The 16,734-nt window shown below is 31.8% G+C and overlaps 4 protein-coding genes across 4 annotated transcripts; 2 read left to right on the top strand and 2 right to left on the bottom strand.

The window, feature by feature from the left end:
• The first annotated feature begins 2,671 nt into the window (after positions 1 to 2,671).
• Positions 2,672 to 5,866, top strand: Rfk (Riboflavin kinase). Its single transcript, XM_018520004.1, has 4 exons — positions 2,672 to 2,944; positions 4,859 to 5,007; positions 5,185 to 5,287; positions 5,430 to 5,866. Exons 1-4 carry the CDS (start codon positions 2,857 to 2,859, stop codon positions 5,546 to 5,548), a joined length of 459 nt encoding a protein of 152 aa, XP_018375506.1. The 5' UTR covers positions 2,672 to 2,856; the 3' UTR covers positions 5,549 to 5,866.
• Positions 5,867 to 6,052: 186 nt separating this feature from the next.
• LOC108769128 (H/ACA ribonucleoprotein complex non-core subunit NAF1) lies at positions 6,053 to 9,186 on the bottom strand. Its single transcript, XM_018519949.1, has 7 exons — positions 8,394 to 9,186; positions 7,879 to 8,197; positions 7,661 to 7,787; positions 7,030 to 7,298; positions 6,794 to 6,939; positions 6,415 to 6,735; positions 6,053 to 6,274 (listed from the first exon to the last, which is right to left on the bottom strand). Exons 1-7 carry the CDS (start codon positions 9,016 to 9,018, stop codon positions 6,126 to 6,128), a joined length of 1,956 nt encoding a protein of 651 aa, XP_018375451.1. The 5' UTR covers positions 9,019 to 9,186; the 3' UTR covers positions 6,053 to 6,125.
• A 592-nt stretch (positions 9,187 to 9,778) lies between these two features.
• Positions 9,779 to 13,205, top strand: Abp1 (Actin binding protein 1). The gene is made up of 5 exons (XM_018519982.1): positions 9,779 to 9,944; positions 10,798 to 10,966; positions 11,292 to 11,524; positions 11,599 to 11,776; positions 11,891 to 13,205. The coding sequence occupies exons 1-5, from the start codon at positions 9,862 to 9,864 to the stop codon at positions 12,641 to 12,643; spliced, it is 1,416 nt and encodes a 471-aa protein (XP_018375484.1). The 5' UTR covers positions 9,779 to 9,861; the 3' UTR covers positions 12,644 to 13,205.
• Positions 13,206 to 13,208: 3 nt separating this feature from the next.
• Clp (cleavage and polyadenylation specificity factor subunit 4) lies at positions 13,209 to 15,018 on the bottom strand. Its single transcript, XM_018519992.1, has 4 exons — positions 14,861 to 15,018; positions 14,339 to 14,542; positions 13,971 to 14,160; positions 13,209 to 13,880 (listed from the first exon to the last, which is right to left on the bottom strand). Exons 1-4 carry the CDS (start codon positions 14,961 to 14,963, stop codon positions 13,505 to 13,507), a joined length of 873 nt encoding a protein of 290 aa, XP_018375494.1. The 5' UTR covers positions 14,964 to 15,018; the 3' UTR covers positions 13,209 to 13,504.
• Positions 15,019 to 16,734: the final 1,716 nt, after the last annotated feature.

The raw sequence follows: 16,734 nt of genomic DNA, 5'->3' as shown, positions 1-16,734 counted from the left end.
AAGACATTTTTGTAAGAACCATCTTAAGTGGCCTCTAGACATAATACTATACAATATCAAATATTGTGCAATAATATATTGATCGTCTAAAAGCCACTTTAAAGACGTCTTATGATTTTAAACATTGTTATCTGGGAAAGATCTCTATGTAAATGCATACACAGTGGCAATATTGTAAATGTCGCAATTTGAATTCAGAGGGATGGAGTAAAGGGAAATTAGTATCACACATAGAGAAGAGATATCAGTAACAGATAAATTTTTTACAGACTTAATTTCACTGAAGACATTATGAGACATCTCGGTTGTAACAGAGATAACACATTTGATATTTAAATTAATTTAAACTATCCTTTTGTCGAGAGAGAACATTATATGGAGCGCATCACGAATCCACAAGAGAGAAAATTCTCTGCTCTCTGTGGATATGAGCAATTTCGTTACGTCCGTTCTATTTGGATATCGTTCGAGCGATCGAATATTGAATTGATAATATTTCGTACACGTATCAGCAATTTGTTAAAAACATAGTTTTATAGTAAATAAAGAGGATTACGAGAAAAGAGCAGAAGCATTTTTACGTCGAGAAACGTTCTTTGTATGAATTTATGAAACATTCGATATCGAATAGCTGCAAAAGACCATTAAAAACAAAATTTTATTCTTAAATGTATTATAATATTTCCTACGCGATATGTAAATGGCTGACAATTTTTATAACATTTATGGAAAACAAAAAGGAAGTTAGAAAAAAATTCTAATAATTTTTATCGCTTTAGCAATAAGTTTGTTCTTTGCAACTGTAGTTCTTGCACGGCTTAACTTTCCTCTTTTTCCCTCCACATTGAAGAAAAAAAACGAGAAAAGATCAACAATACAAGAAGTTTAACTAAAAAGGACAAGTCTGATATCTCAGATCTGATTCCATCATGTAAGATTAACTTCAGTCTCGATTCAATTTACTGTTTATGTTTTTCTAATTCTAAGAATTAAAAAAGATAAACCGAGATTCAAGCTAATCTTACATTAGTGAAACCGGGTCTTAATTGATTAAAAAGGTGTTTACACAAAATTAATGTGTAAGAGCTAAGCACAAAGATACAATGGAAATATTTCTATATTTCGAAGATACAAATAATGTGTCTTCATATGCTTAATATAAAGTTGTTAAACGTTTGTGGGCGAATTACTATTTTTATAATAATCTCTCCATATTTATTTTTATTGTGTTTACGAAATGTTATATGAAAAATTAAAACATTAAAAAAAGATCGGGCAGATATTACATATACGAGGGCTGTCTGAAAAGTTTCCGACCTAACGAAGATAGAAGACATTTTTTCCGAATTTTTTTTTTTTATTTTTCAACATAGTTTCCTTGTAACTCTACACACTTCTCCCAGCGATGCTCCCATCTCTGTAACCCGTCCAAATAGTACTCGGCGTTTTTCTCTGCAAAATAATTGTTCACGAAGGTGATTGCCTCTTCATTTGACGAAAATCTCTGTCCTCCGAGCGCAATTTTTAGACGAGGGAACAAAAAGAAGTCACTTGGGGCTAGATCTGGTGAGTAAGGCGGATGGTCAAGCAGTTCAAACCGTAATTCGTGGATTTTCGCCATGGCAACCGCTGAGGTGTGAAACGGTGCGTTGTCTTGGTGAAACAGGATTTTCTTTTTCTGCAAATGTGGTCGTTTTTCCGCAAGTTCTGCCTTCAGCTTGTCAAGTAATGATGCGTAGTATGCTCCTGTAATGGTTTTTCCTTTTTGAAGATAATCGATGAAAATAACTCCATGACTATCCCAAAAAACAGTCGCCATCACTTTCCCAGCCGAAAAAGCAGTTTTTGCTTTTTTTGGAGCCGGTTCCCCCTTTGCAATCCACTGTTTGGACTGTATTTTTGTTTCGGGCGTATAATGGTGTATCCAAGTTTCATCTACAATAATTAATCGGCGCCAAAACTCGGATTTATTGCGCCTAAACTGCGCCAACAGAGCGTTAGAAATGTTCATTCGAACACGTTTTTGGTCTAACGTGAGCAAACGCGGCACCCAACGCGCGGACAGCTTTGTCATGCCTAAATGTTCATTTAATATGTGACAAACACGTTCTTTTGACATTTTCATAACCTCTGCTATCTCTCTCACTTTAATTCGGCGGTCGTCTAGCACCATTTGGTGAACTTTGGCGATGTTTTCGTCGGCAGTTGCAGTTTTTGGACGTCCCGAACGTTCATCGTCTCCCAAGCTCTTACGGCCACGTTTAAATTCAGCTGCCCAAAATTTCACTGTGGTAAATGATGGTACAGAGTCCCCGTACACAAAATCCAACTCATCTTTGATTTGCGTAGGCGTATTGCCTTTCAAAAACAGATATTTAATGACAGCTCGATACTCGATTTTCTCCATTTTCACAAAATGACTCACATCAACTCACTCAAACGACTGCTACATAACAACTGCGCGTCCAAAATGGCTGAAACTGTGGTGAATAACTGTCAACAGATGAACAACGAAATTCACTAGCTTTACAGCGCTGCCATCTTCACGCTGAGGTCGGAAACTTTTCAGACCACCCTCGTAAGAAGAAAGCTCGATCTCGCCGAGGATTTTTCTCAAGGGAAATCCTATATTATTCTGAAGACAGAGAGAGAGAGAGAGAGAACGGAGTTTATTGACAGTGTCAATAAACATCATTGTGTTACCGGACACGTATTGAATTCATTATGTTGACATACATGAATATGAGCTATTGAGGATACGCCACGTCATATTATTAATTGTCGTGATGTTTATCTCTACCGCGTTCTTTCGCGAATTGAGCGTAGAACAGTGCGGATCTAGAATGAACCACTATTATGGGCAGCAAGATCTTGCCATGCTTCGTGTCCGGAACTGTCATCAAGGGTTTCGGCAGAGGTTCGAAGGCGCTTGGCATTCCGACAGGTATCACTTCATCCTCCGAACACTTGTTTAATATGTGCCATTCGACCAACAATCTGATTTACGTAACAGCAGAACGCCGAGTATCGATTGTCACATGTCAATATTGACAATAACGTTCGACGTTTTCCTCTGTCATTTAAAGATAACAGAAATTTGCTGTCATAAGCACGGTTTTTTTATTCCTCTTCCTCCGTTTAGGTTAAAATTAAAATCTACGTCATGTATGTAGCAGTTCCAAACACATTTTGCTTTAGGTTAGGATTCTTTTTTCATTTCGAATCGATAGATATTTGTTTTAAATGTGCGCCTCCCGCATTTTATGTTCTCCGTTTTCTCACCTCGAGACCCAAGTTATAGCTCCGTGATATTTTCTAAGGAATAAAATAAGTAGAGAAATTATCTTGATTTGCTAAAGTGATTGATACATTTGGCGAGTAATTGTCTCAATGATATTTAATGTCTGTTTCTACCAGTGTAGTTTAATTTTAATCTCGATTCAACTAACTCTTCATCTTTTTCTAGTTCTAAAAATTTAAAAATGGTGAAGAGTAAGTTAAACCGAGATTGAAGTTAATCTACATTAGGCAGCAGACCCACTTATCTCGAGCGATAAACGGGAACTGAAAATTTACGCTCGAGACGTATTTTTGATTTTAGAGGAAGGCAGATAATTAACTTTCGATAAGCAGATTTAAAGCGCACATTATTTTATTCACAATATATGTATACATATATGACATTTAGTTTTCCCATTTTTAAGTTTATTGATTTTTTTGATTATAATAAAAAAATCGTAAAACTGCTATTTTATCAAAATGATAACGATAACGTTATTTGCTGCGTAAAAGGAAGTTGTGTTAGAATAAACTCGTACAAGTCGTAATGTCTGTGAAACGTAGTATTGATAAGAAAAAACTGTTTTGATATTGTATTGTTTATAACAATGCGCCCTAGAAAGTTAAAATGATAATCAATAATGGGACACGCCTTAATTATGTTAAATAATAGCGATCGATGCGATTGTGACAAATAAAAATTTTATTACATTTTCTCTGAGGAGAGGTACGAGTTGAATGAGATTCGAGGCATTGTGAGAAAATGAATTTATTTAAATAGAGATATTTCTCTTCAAAAGAGAAGGAAACATTTAAAAAGCTTTTTAAAATTATAAAAAAGTCGTAAACAAATTGCGAGCTACAGATTTATGCATTAGGAAATTGAGAAAGAGAAGGCTTTTAGAACATTTTAAAAATACCAAAAAAATCTTAAAATCCAGTGGACGCCGCGAATTTGATGAAATTCCAATTCATTTAATCAGTGATGAATTCATCAAGCGATCTTTTAATGTAAAATAATTAATTTCTCGTCATTTAATTAATTTCACGTCTTTTATTAGAAAAGAAATATTAGGATAAGGACAGCGATTATGTACTTCGAATATTTTATAAGCAATTCGGCCGGTTAAATTAATCTAAGTTAATCCGAGTTTGAAGTTATCATAAAATAAATATTGTAGCACGTAATACTACGTGTTTAAACTTCGTTTGAAACGCGAAATGTGTAGAAAATGTATTTTTTGAAATGTTTAACATTTTTTTGGAAACTTAAATTCTCTTTTTGGGACTTTAAATTCTCTTACATCAGCAGTTTTCATATTATTTAATTTGTATTTAACTTTATGATCAGCATATAATCGGTTTTACGCATATTTTATAATATATAATTTTTATCTTTTTCTTTTAAACATCAAAAGTGCAAAATTACTCCACATCTATTACGATGCCACATTTGATCGGAATATTTATTTCTTAATATTTATAGTTAAAATCTGTATTTGAGTTTAATATCGAACAGAACATTAATATAGAACAAATTTTGAAGAAAATTCATGTTTTTTTCTTTTATAAAAATCAGCTAATCTCCCAGAATCCGTGATCGATGCTTTGCCGAAGGATCTAAGTACTGGAATTTATTATGGTTGGGCATCCTTGCATGGAAAAGTTTATAAAATGGTCGTAAGCATAGGATGGAATCCGTATTACAAGAATGAAAAAAAGTCAATGGTATGAAAAATAATTTCGAGATATAAAAGACTTCTTGCTAATTAAATCTAAGATGGTTCAAAGTTATCTTAATATAAATTATATTATAATTATCACTATTTAAACAATTATAAAATATTTTATATTTAAAAAATATCTTAGTGTGTTAGGTAAATACAAATCATAATTATTTTGCAGGAAGTTCACCTATTACACAAATTCCAAAGAGATTTATACGGTGAGGAGCTCAAGATTATAATTGGCGGATATATAAGACCAGAAAAAGATTTCTCTTCTTTAGGTAATGGATCATAATAATGACATGAAATTTATGTAAATCGTAAAGGGATTACTATTCTTTCAAAGTAATTCAAATAGCTACTACTTAAAAATTGCTGTTACTAATACTTTAGAGGATAATTTTATATTACTTTTTATTGCAGACGAACTCATCACAGAGATAAAGAATGATATTGCAATCGCAGAGCGTCAATTGGAAGAACCAGTTGTAAATAAGCTGAAAAATGACGACTTTTTAATGATTAATAAAGCATATCCATAATAAGAAAAATGTAAACCTTTATCTGATAAAGAAAATATTTTTGTTACTTCTAGAGTTGCATATTTAATAACCCTCCGCTGGCAAAATGGAATTTTATCTTTCATCAGCATTCTGGATCCCTGAATTTTTGTATTGATGTAAATTTTTATATTGTTCCGGACTGTATACAAATCTGAAAAAATGCTAGTACTTGTCAAAGCTTAACAAAGTCCTCTTGCTCCGTTTGACTACGGCCTGGTTTAATAAAACATTTCTTGCGAGGATGATAAAACTATTAAGCAAGTTGAGGCAACTTGTCATGAATTCTTCGCGTTTAAAAAATCCGAAGATACAGAAATCAAATCTGGCACTTAACAGATTCATAGCGAATTACTGAACATGTCGTCTGTATTTTGAGGAATTGTCGTCATTTTTTAATAAATTCGTATATAAAAACCGAAGAATTATTCAGAATTTTGTTGACACAATTTAGTATATAAAATAATATAGAGAAAATGTGTGTGAAATAAGAAAATACTACTTCTACATAAAAATACAATCATTATTTTATTATCCTATTAATATTTTCAGCATTAAGTTATTTAGATGAATTTGGATCGACACTCTCCGCATCCGTTGTATTTGAAGAAGATGAAGGAACTGGTGGAAACCAATGTGTATTCGTCATCAACATTGGTGACCAAGCTGAATAAGAAGGCATGTACACATTGGGACGATAATCTATCCCTACGGACAAACACATAATATTGATTCGAAGAGAATTATAAGATATTGATTTTGTGTACTATTACTTTAGAACAGGCCTGTCCAATTTGAGCTCCGAAGCTCAAATTGGACAGGCTTGCTTTAGAAATTAGGCTTGGTACCTTGATAATATTGGTGTGTGCCATCCAAATTACTTGGATTACTATACTGTGGCAAACGTGGTCCGCTAAATGTTGGTCTGTAGCCTGCATATGGTCTGTTAGACATCGGATACATGTTTTGTGAACTTGATTGCCAATAAGCATTATCTTGATATGGATATTGTTGCCAAGCATTATATGAATATGTTTCATTCTGTGCAGAATTAAAATGACTACCACTACTCCAATTTTGCTGCTTCTGTTTATATCTTTGAGATTGGACTTTTTTATTTCTGTTCCATGGATGATTTGATTGCCAGCCCATTTCTGTGTTGCGAGAATCTAAAAATTATTAGTTGTTTGTAGCAACTGATACTAATTTTGAAATTAATATATTTACCCATCCGACGTTGGCGTTTCTGCGAATTCTGGCCGTTAGAATCTTTAGTACCTTTCTGCTTCAGATTTTGGTAATAAGCCTGTTCTTCCTCATCATCTGAAAATTCCGGTTGCTCATCGTCACCAATTGCATCGCAAGCTTTTATCCTGAAAGAAAACATTTATTTTAATTTATTTACTCATTTACACAATATTACAATCGCATGTAACATATGCTGTATTCATTAAAGTACCAACTTTGTCAACTCATGTAAGAAAACAAGAGACGTGTACTCCGAGTTCGGGCAATAATACACCTGCATACCCACTTTGACATCATTATCTTGTATATGTTTAGCATCATTGAAGCGAACGCAGTAATACGGTTCGTTCACGGAACCAAACACATCAAATATTTTACCGAGCGCTTTTGTTCCTTTGTTTACAAATAAAACTGTATCCAGATTGAGTGTAACTTCACCAGGATTTGGTTTTACAATTACTAACTGTTCTACAATCTTTTCAATCTGAAATGTTCAAATAATCGAGATTTGAGTATTTAAAAATTACTATTTGTTCTTACAGTATTAATTTATTTTACATCTTAGATATTCACAAAAGTGTATATATTCTTCTATATATATATGTACGTATATAATATATACATGATAAAAGTAAAATGCCTATTAATTATTATTATACATTCATAATGGCTAAATTATACTTTATCAACATATAATGTACGCATTTACATTCACAGAGACTTACATAGGCACTTTATTTGTATTAAATTTATTCTTGGAGTTAAAAAATTATTAATTTAATTTATTTTAATTTATATATATATATGTATATATATATATATAAAATTAGTTTATATTAATTATACCTTGCCTAATGGATTACATAAAACTTCAGGGACACTAATTGTTAAGTCTTCTATGGGTGGAAGATCATCTAATTCACTTTGTATGTGCTTTTGTTTCTTTGATACATTTACTTCCCTTTCTTTCTTTCTGAAAGTTAACATAATTCAAAAGTTTACACTCATATAAAAAGATATTAAATATATGTTATAGTTTCATTTTTATGAAAAGATAATAGTACCTGTTATTAATTTTTACATTATTATCTGGTTCACTGTCGCTGCTACTATCACTACTGCTGCTGCTGCTGCTACTGCTACTACTGCTGCTACTGCTGCTACTGGTGCTGCTATCAACACTACTATCAGAATCATCTTCGCTATCAATTTCGTCACATGATAACTGTTTTTCGAATGTACGATATTGCTGTAAATTTTGTATTTGTAACATGGTATGTTCATTTTCAGTTGTAGTATTTGTTCTTATCTCTTCTTCTACATCTGAATCTGTGTCTTCATATTCTGCAGCAATAATGCTAAGAGAAGACATTCCATTGTTTCCTGTTAAATAGATACAATTTTAAGAAATTATATATACAGGATACTGCAATATAAATATTTTTTGTAATTTCAAATGTACTTATAATATATAGTATATTTTTGTACATTATAAATAAAAGATATATATAAAATAGTGAGATACATAAAGTAAATATACATAAAAAATTTTTATTAATAAATCAATATACATTTGTACCTGTTTGTTTTTGTAGTGATAGATTGTTTACTTGCATCTTATTATTTTGAACGCTTAGTTCTGTAACTTGATTAATTACATGTTTATTTGCGTATTTATTTTGTATTATATTAGTATCATTTGAGATATCAGACTTTATAATTTCTGGAGATTTTTGTAAAGTTTCTTGTCTAACATCAGGTTCTACATTCTCACAAACAGATATATGATAGTGCTCATATGCAGATGTCGCATTTTTTTTTTTAATACATTGGATAATATTTTGCATATCAGCAGATACATCACAGATATAAATCACGTTTTCTATCTTACTTGCGTCTAATGTGGTCATTGCATTAAGTTTATCACAATCATTTTCTTCATGTATTTGCAGAATCTCAGTGACTACTTTTTCTAGCTTTTCATCAGAGATCATTTCTTCGTGTTCTTTAGAAGACTGTATGTCTAACTGTAATATCTCAGCTTCTTCTTTCGACGATTTTTCATCATGCACTAATTCTTGTGACGTTAATAATTCTATCTCTTTATGAAATATATTTTTATTTTCTTCTTCTGATGTTAACATGTTCAATAGTATCTCTTCATGAACAATTTTATTTTCATCTATATCCGTTGCTATTTCCATTTTAACACAAGCCACGTGAAACTCCACAAAACGTGTTACAAACTTCTATATATAATGATTGTAAGTCAACAGTATTGGTTATTTTGTATTCTACTCCTCATTAAATTTTATTTGTTCGCACAATTATAGCATTTAGGTAAATAAAAGTAATATTTAAGGAAAGAAAAGAAGAAAAATCTCACGTATTTTTTGATATTGTATTTACATATAATCACTTATCACATGCGCCATTGAATTATTTAGACATTTAGGGTATATCCACAGTCCATGCAGTCCACTCGACTTGCACAGAAAACATATTCCTACAGAAAATTATCCAATCACTTTTTCTATCAAGGACGTACGTAAAATACGATTGGATAATTTTCTTTATGCTAATTGGATAATTTTGTTTATAGGACTGTGCAAGTTGTGGATATGAAAAATACTACTCAAAAATATAAATGCTATCTAAAAATTTTTAAACTTAAAATAAGATAGATATGGATAGATACGTATTTGAACGAAAAAGAGAAAAAGTGGAGATAGGTTAGGTTAGGTTACAATTGAAATATAAAGTCAGTCTATATAACTAAACAACATTTATATGAAATCTGAATAACTAAAAAGGGACTATTAAAGAGAAACAGATTTATTTCCATAATTTATAGCTTTTTTTATTATTAGAAATCGGCCATATTGAATAATGGCCTGTCTGTAGGAGGCGTTTAAAACGCTCCTTCCACAGCGGATCAGGAGTATGCTATCTATATACTTGTATAATCTGTGTGGTTCCTCCCGTTATCGAATCCACCTGAATCCGCCCCGGAACTTGTTATGAACTTGATAATTTAGCGAAGAACAATGTCAATTAATCTGACGAAAAACAAAGATGCCTTGGTGGCGGCTTGGCACAGCGTGGTCGACGATAAATTGTCTACTAACTGGTAGGCGTATATTTAAATCTCGATAGTGTTTCCTCGATCCGGCGTGTAGCACCGAATCGGTTTCGGCATATTTGCTCATACACATCCATATATAAACGTTAAGTTAGCCGGTTATTTTCTGTCAGTATCGAGTTTACAATTCTGAATTCAAAAGTATACTCCGATACTGCATACTTTGATGTTTTGCATAAATATTGGACTAACTTTAAAAACTACTCCTTACTGTCCATCTATCTTGATTTTTATTTGCTTTTGAAATTTTTTTTTATTTGCTTTTGACAATTATTATGAAGCAGGCAAAAAGTACATTAAATATGTTATCTTTTATCTGCGTGAGATGGGTATTAAACACGTTTATTTATTTTTAATGAACAAAAGTGATAAAATAGTATAAGATTGTATGATTGTATTTAAAACATGAAGATAGAACTATATGATTGGCCATGTTCAAATTAGACGAAGCAGCTAGCTCACATAACAATTGAATGTGATTGATTGGATTTATAGATAAGAACTAATCATGTTTAATTGTTTGATACTTAACTGTTTTGTCAATTTAAAGCTAAAGTTACGATTTATTAATGTAAAATTTGATCATAATTTTGAGAAGGATCTGATTGTGCACATTGCTAATTGATCGATTTAATATAAAATATTCTCATGGGCAAAAAAAAGCAGTGAAAAATTATTAGGCACTGACTGATATGAGTGGATGTAGACTAAGTGGACTCTTATAATTTTGAAGAAAGATTTTACATTCAAATTTTACAATATATATCTCAAATATTTATAGGTATTACTCAATCGATTATTCTTTATAATTGGAAATTTAAATATTTTTTATTTTTGACAGGGCTGTGTTTGGCTACGAAGGACAGACCAATGACTTAAAAGTAGTTGGAACAGGAGATGGTGGATTAGAAGAGATGATTGATCGATTGAGTAGTAGTCACATCATGTACGCATTTTGCAGAGTTATCGACACTAAAACAAGTCTACCAAAGTGTTTGCTCATTAATTGGGTAAGTATGAAAAAAATATTTAGAAATTTATTTAATAAAACAATATATTTTGCATTTTTATTAAATTACAAAAAAACATGATCAGAACTTTCATGAATTTTATAATAACTTAAGCCTGCGACACACGATGCTTGTTTTCCTGTCGAATTGCTAACTGGATTAGAATCTTGCTACCGTATTGGCTGCGGTGTTGTCAGTGCCAGTATCACAGTCAATATGGTGGCAAAATTCTAATGTAAGCTAGCAATCTAGCAGGAAAACAAGCATCGTGTGCTGCAGGCTTTTGTTTGTAGAGACATTTGCTTGACAAAATATTTGCTTATAGCAAGGGGAAGGTGCTCCAATCGTTAGGAAAGGAACATGCGCCAATCACATTAGAGATATAGAAAAATTGTTGAAAGGAGCACATATAACAATTACAGCACGTTCCGAAGATGATGTAGAGGTAGATGCAATTATGGAAAAGCTTGCGCGAGCAACAGCCTCGGCGTATAAATTTAATGAACCTCGTAGTGAAAACGAAGGACATACAGGTCCTGTTGGAACAACATATCGCAGGTTTCTAATATTTCTATCTTGTGATTTTGGAATCGTTGATAGAATGCAATTCTTACTTAATGTATACTTTGCAGAGTGATCCCCGCACAAGAAATAAATGCAATGGAAAGGGATCAGTTTTGGGAAAAGGAAGAAATGGAAGAGAAAAAAAGATTGGAGCAAGAGCGAGTACGTTCTGAACAAGAGCGACAGAAATTAGAACAAGAAATGAGAGCTCGAGAAGAAAAGGAAACGCAATTGAGGGAGCAACAAGTATGTCTTAATCCCGTATATTTTTCATTTATTTTGATTTTACATATATATCTTATATGTATATTAAATATTATATACATTATCTAGATTCACACATATAAAATATTGTTTCAGGTAACTGCTAAGGAAAATTCAATCGCTCGTCAAAAGCTGGCCGAGCAGCGTGCCGAAGAGGCGAACAATTTACGCAATCAAAAAGCTGCTCAAAATTACAACAATGATGTTGAAGATGATCATAAATCGCGAAGTGAAGAATTACGAAGACAAAGGAGCAAAGAAACGCAACAATTGATCGCTCAAAGAACAATAAATGCTCGAGCGATATTTGAACAGAATTCGGCGGCTGGCCAGATGAAGACGGCTTCGGCACAACAATTTTTACCTAAGAACAATCATGTGGAGTCTATGAGAAAAGCGTTGGAAGAGGCTCAGATAAAAGACCAGCCTGATGTAAAGTCTCGCGAGGAGACACCAGCCGAAGCGAAAAAATCTACAAGTGCAGAAACAGTGACGATTTCTTCGTCCACAGTGCCTCAATCTCAAAATACCAATCAAGAATTGAAAACTACCACCAATCCGCAACCGGAACAAACGGCAGAGTCTAAGGAGCAAGTCACCGAAAATGAATTATACAATCAATTAGATGGCTCGTACTTATATTTCGATCCGAATAACGAGGGAATGAAAGCTAGAGCTTTATATGACTATCAAGCCGCTGACGACACAGAAATCACATTTGATCCTGGAGATATAATCACACATATAGATGCAATTGACGAAGGCTGGTGGCAAGGACTTGGACCTGATGGAACATACGGACTTTTCCCCGCTAATTACGTTGAAGTTATCGAGTACAACACAACATGATAAGATATGATTTTTAAAAAATTTATCAAGATCGTTTTCATTTTCTTCATAATTACATGAAACCACTTGTATGTAAGATCAGTATCAGCTTATCCCTGATAAATGTTATTAAGTTTCTAGATGTAAGTAAAATTGAACTACGTGATGAAATAATTCTGAATAATTAGAAGAAAATTTTGTAATTGAAACGCGAGTAGCATATAACAATTGAAACGCATGTCTTCGTACCATTTTCGCGCCTTCCATGTCATTGTTTTTTAATTTTAAAGCATTTACGCAAAGAGTGAGTTTACAGTTAGTGTAAAAATTCAGTTATAAAGATTTATCTCTTTGTAAAGAGATAATTGAAATGTTAATCATAACCAGTAAAATGTATGTCTTCCCAGCAGGTCATACAGGTTTTATCCACAATTAATCTATATTATATATAAACATATATCTTTTTATAACACCCTGTATCAGAAGCTGATATAGCAATAACTAAAATGCATCTTATACGTATGAACGCAACTGTGTTACTGCAAAACTGTAACAGCTACGTATTTAAACATTTATAATTTTTAGAATAAAAATATTTTAATTTGTTATAGTTTAACATAAAACTTGTTAATATTAAAGAACCCGCTTAAATGCAAGTTGCTTTTTCATTTTTTATATTAGATTTTTAAATGTTGATGTTATGTCTAAAAAGAAAAGCATGAAAATGCTTTTATTTATCGTTGAAACATCGTAAAAGCGGCAATTAACACATATTAGGTTGACACATATGATAAATTATTTTATTGTATAATAGAAATTTTTAAAGATAATGAGATAAAGTAGCATCACAATATCCATGTTACATAAATAAAACAAAGAAAATCATCTCCGATAATTCTGATTTTGTCCACCACCTCCACTTGCATGAATACTTGCATGGCTCAAAAATGCTAAATGACCTTTTGGACATTTATTGGCATAATGACCTTTTTGTCCACATTTGTAACACGTCACTTCTTCGAGTGGTTTTTGCGGCCCTCGTGACGGTGGTGGTCCATTATGTATATTCATATGATGATGCGATGAACGAGAATCATTGTCGAGCTCCTGTCTAACTTGAGCTTCCCGTACATCGGGTGGCATTTTGTTGCAATAGATCGCTTTATGACCTCCTTCTCCACAAAAGTGACAAGTAATCATAACTTTTTTGCCCTCCTTTGGTTGCATATCTTGTATTGCCGGTAATTCGAATCTTGGACTATATAAAAACAGATTACATTGCAAATACAGATTCGTAAGATTTAAAATAGATTTCTATAAAAGACTTACGTCTTTTGTATATACTTACTGCATAAATTTACAATTTGGTCCTTCTGGACAAAAACCTGCTAAATAAGCCATACATAGAACACGTCTGACATGCCGATGCCGACATAAGGGACCATGCCTACAAAAACCACGATCGTACCATGGACAATCTCTGACTTTTGTCTCTGGATCGATGTGTAAAAATGGACATTCTTTATTGTGACATGCATCTGTAATAATTTACTTTGTTTAAATATACTTTGATATATGTATGGTATGATGGTTGTACAATTTAAATATATAGAATGTTGCATATTTGAATCATTCAGATCATTTATATTGAAATGTTCAAGTAAAGGACTTATAGTAAAAGGAAAATAACTATAATATAAATATCAAGTTACTTACTGAATCTAGAATAAAAATAACATTCTGGCATTTTTGTCATATCATATTCATGTAGAAATTCACACTGATCACCCTTCTTGCAAAGACCTCTTAACCAATGTTTACATACTATCGTGCGATCGCCTCGAACATGCCTGAAAGGACACGAAGCTCCTTTATTACAACTGCCTTTTGGATAAAACTGACACACTGCGGCAATTGATTCTGTAAAATGAAGAGAGAAGATTATTTACTAAGAGTTTTATATTATTAACATATAAAATAGATCTATTATCTCTTTTAACGAAATCATACTGTATTCTCTAAGTACATAAGATACAGATTATTGCTTGTTACTCGAAAATTCCGATAAATGTTATTACTAAAGAGAAAACCGTTTAAAAAAATTTGCGATATTGACATAATAAAAAATAATTTGTATATATAATAAATTGAAATAGCCCGGATAAATATGACATTACGTTACGCAAACTTAACCTAACACAAGCAACTGCATAACACTTATATTGTGAAAGAACATACTGTCCATGCCGGTGAAAGGTAACGGAAGAGCACCATACTGTTCGTCAAGAGCAACTTCAATATCAAATCGCATATGTTCCACATTCGCTACTATACACTCCATTGTTATTGCAAGAATTTGAACAATCAAACACAAAACACTTGTGCCCCATTTAATCTGAAGCTGCCGAGATTGCTGCGTATAGCCAACATTATGCGTTCCAACGAAATGTCACTACAACCACGTGAAGTTGGTCCCGAGTTTGTTCCAGGGACGAAATTTCATTCGATTTCTTCTTCTTCACAGCATTTTGTATTTGTCTTGATAATGCAAAAGAATAAAATACAAAAATTATAATCTTATCGTTAAAACGTTATCATGACTAGCTTATTATTAACATGACACTTTGTAAGTTCATTTTTAAGTATTAAATAACATTATAATGACATCTCTATGTCTTAACTTGACTCTGTCTGTTCCACCTAGGAATTGATTTCCGATATTCATAGATATTAGATTTTTTCCGTGTGTTTGAAATCCCCAATAATTTTTGACAAAGCAAAGATTTTGAGTGCAAAAAGTGCAAGCAATTATACAAGCAGATTTATTAGTTCGATTCAAGTATATAAAAAATAATGGGCATTTTTCAGCAAGAATACACAGTATAACTTACACAGTGAATCATTTCACTGTGCATGCGAAAATGCTATTAATGCATGTAACAAAATAAATATGAAATTGCATTAATAATAAGAGAACAAAAAAAAATCTTTAATTTATGTGATATCTTTTCAAATACGCAATTTCTAATTATAATCCATTGTAATGTCAATGGTGGAAATATTGATCGCACGTTCGCACGTCTAGTTCAAAATGTTGCGTTATCATCAATATGTCATTGTAGAAATATTGCGAAAATAATGCGACTCACTTCTAGCTTGTTTCTAGCAATGTAAAAAGTAAGTTAAATTTTAAGATTAACTTAAATTCTAGTTTAATTTATTTTTTACCTTTTTCTAGTTCTAAGAATTAAAAAAGGGTATAAAAATCAATTAAACCGAGATTAAAATTAGTTTACATTCATTGGCAGATCCAGAATTTATTATTGAAGTGGATATATATATTGGTACTCCACAAATGAAATTTTTTAAAAGTCAAATATGAAAAGATGGAACATTAAATTATTATTTAAATTATTACATTTAAAAAATATTATTCAAATGTATAATTCATAAAACATCTTATTTAAAATTATATTAACACAAAAAAGGAATAATACGTATAATAGAATATATATGTTTTTTATATCTAAGAGTTTCTAAAATTAAAAAATATTTTTGAAATTTACAAAATCAATACAAATATTTAATTTGACCTTTGGCTCTCAGATTCGTTAAAATAAATTATAAAGTGAAATGAGGGCAATTGAGAGCAAACACAATTAACTACAGCGTATATCTATTAACATATATTATTACATAAAAGTAATTATTTTATACATAGTTTCTTAGTTAACAATACATACGAACGTTTCGACTTATACTTAAACCATCCTCAGCGCATACAACAGTAAATTGAAGTCATGGATTCTTGGTGGTTCTGAGTTAATTGTACAATTTGAACGTTGAGAAAGAACTCCTTAACAGTGTTCAAATTGTACAATTAACTCAGAACCACCAAGAATCCATGACTTTAATTTACTGTTGCATACGCTGAGGATGGCTTAAATTTAAATATAAGTCGAAACGTTCGTATATATTGTTAACCAAGAAACTACGTATAAAATAATTATTTTTACGTAATAATATACGTTAATAGATAAATGCTATAATTAACTGTGTTTGCTCTCAATTGCCCTCATTTCACTTTATAATTTATTTTTGGCAGGGTTGGG

The sequence above is a fragment of the Trachymyrmex cornetzi genome, unplaced genomic scaffold (assembly GCF_001594075.2).
Source record: "Trachymyrmex cornetzi isolate Tcor2-1 unplaced genomic scaffold, Tcor1.1 scaffold122, whole genome shotgun sequence".
Lineage (NCBI taxonomy): Eukaryota > Metazoa > Arthropoda > Insecta > Hymenoptera > Formicidae > Trachymyrmex > Trachymyrmex cornetzi.
This window is presented reverse-complemented; position numbering and strand designations above follow the sequence as displayed.

Coding starts and splice junctions, on each gene's coding strand:
- Rfk (XM_018520004.1), top strand. CDS start 2,857: ATGGGCAGCAAGATCTTGCCATGCTTCGTGTCCGGAACTGTCATCAAG. Junction 2,945..4,858: donor GGCGCTTGGCATTCCGACAG/GTATCACTTCAT, acceptor TATAAAAATCAG/CTAATCTCCCAGAATCCGTG. Junction 5,008..5,184: donor AGAATGAAAAAAAGTCAATG/GTATGAAAAATA, acceptor ATTATTTTGCAG/GAAGTTCACCTATTACACAA.
- LOC108769128 (XM_018519949.1), bottom strand. CDS start 9,018: ATGGAAATAGCAACGGATATAGATGAAAATAAAATTGTTCATGAAGAG. Junction 8,198..8,393: donor ATCACTACAAAAACAAACAG/GTACAAATGTAT, acceptor TCTATTTAACAG/GAAACAATGGAATGTCTTCT. Junction 7,299..7,660: donor TATGTAATCCATTAGGCAAG/GTATAATTAATA, acceptor TGAACATTTCAG/ATTGAAAAGATTGTAGAACA.
- Abp1 (XM_018519982.1), top strand. CDS start 9,862: ATGTCAATTAATCTGACGAAAAACAAAGATGCCTTGGTGGCGGCTTGG. Junction 11,525..11,598: donor GTTGGAACAACATATCGCAG/GTTTCTAATATT, acceptor TATACTTTGCAG/AGTGATCCCCGCACAAGAAA. Junction 11,777..11,890: donor CGCAATTGAGGGAGCAACAA/GTATGTCTTAAT, acceptor ATATTGTTTCAG/GTAACTGCTAAGGAAAATTC.
- Clp (XM_018519992.1), bottom strand. CDS start 14,963: ATGGAGTGTATAGTAGCGAATGTGGAACATATGCGATTTGATATTGAA. Junction 14,543..14,860: donor ACCTTTCACCGGCATGGACA/GTATGTTCTTTC, acceptor TTCATTTTACAG/AATCAATTGCCGCAGTGTGT. Junction 14,161..14,338: donor TTATTTTTATTCTAGATTCA/GTAAGTAACTTG, acceptor AAATTATTACAG/ATGCATGTCACAATAAAGAA.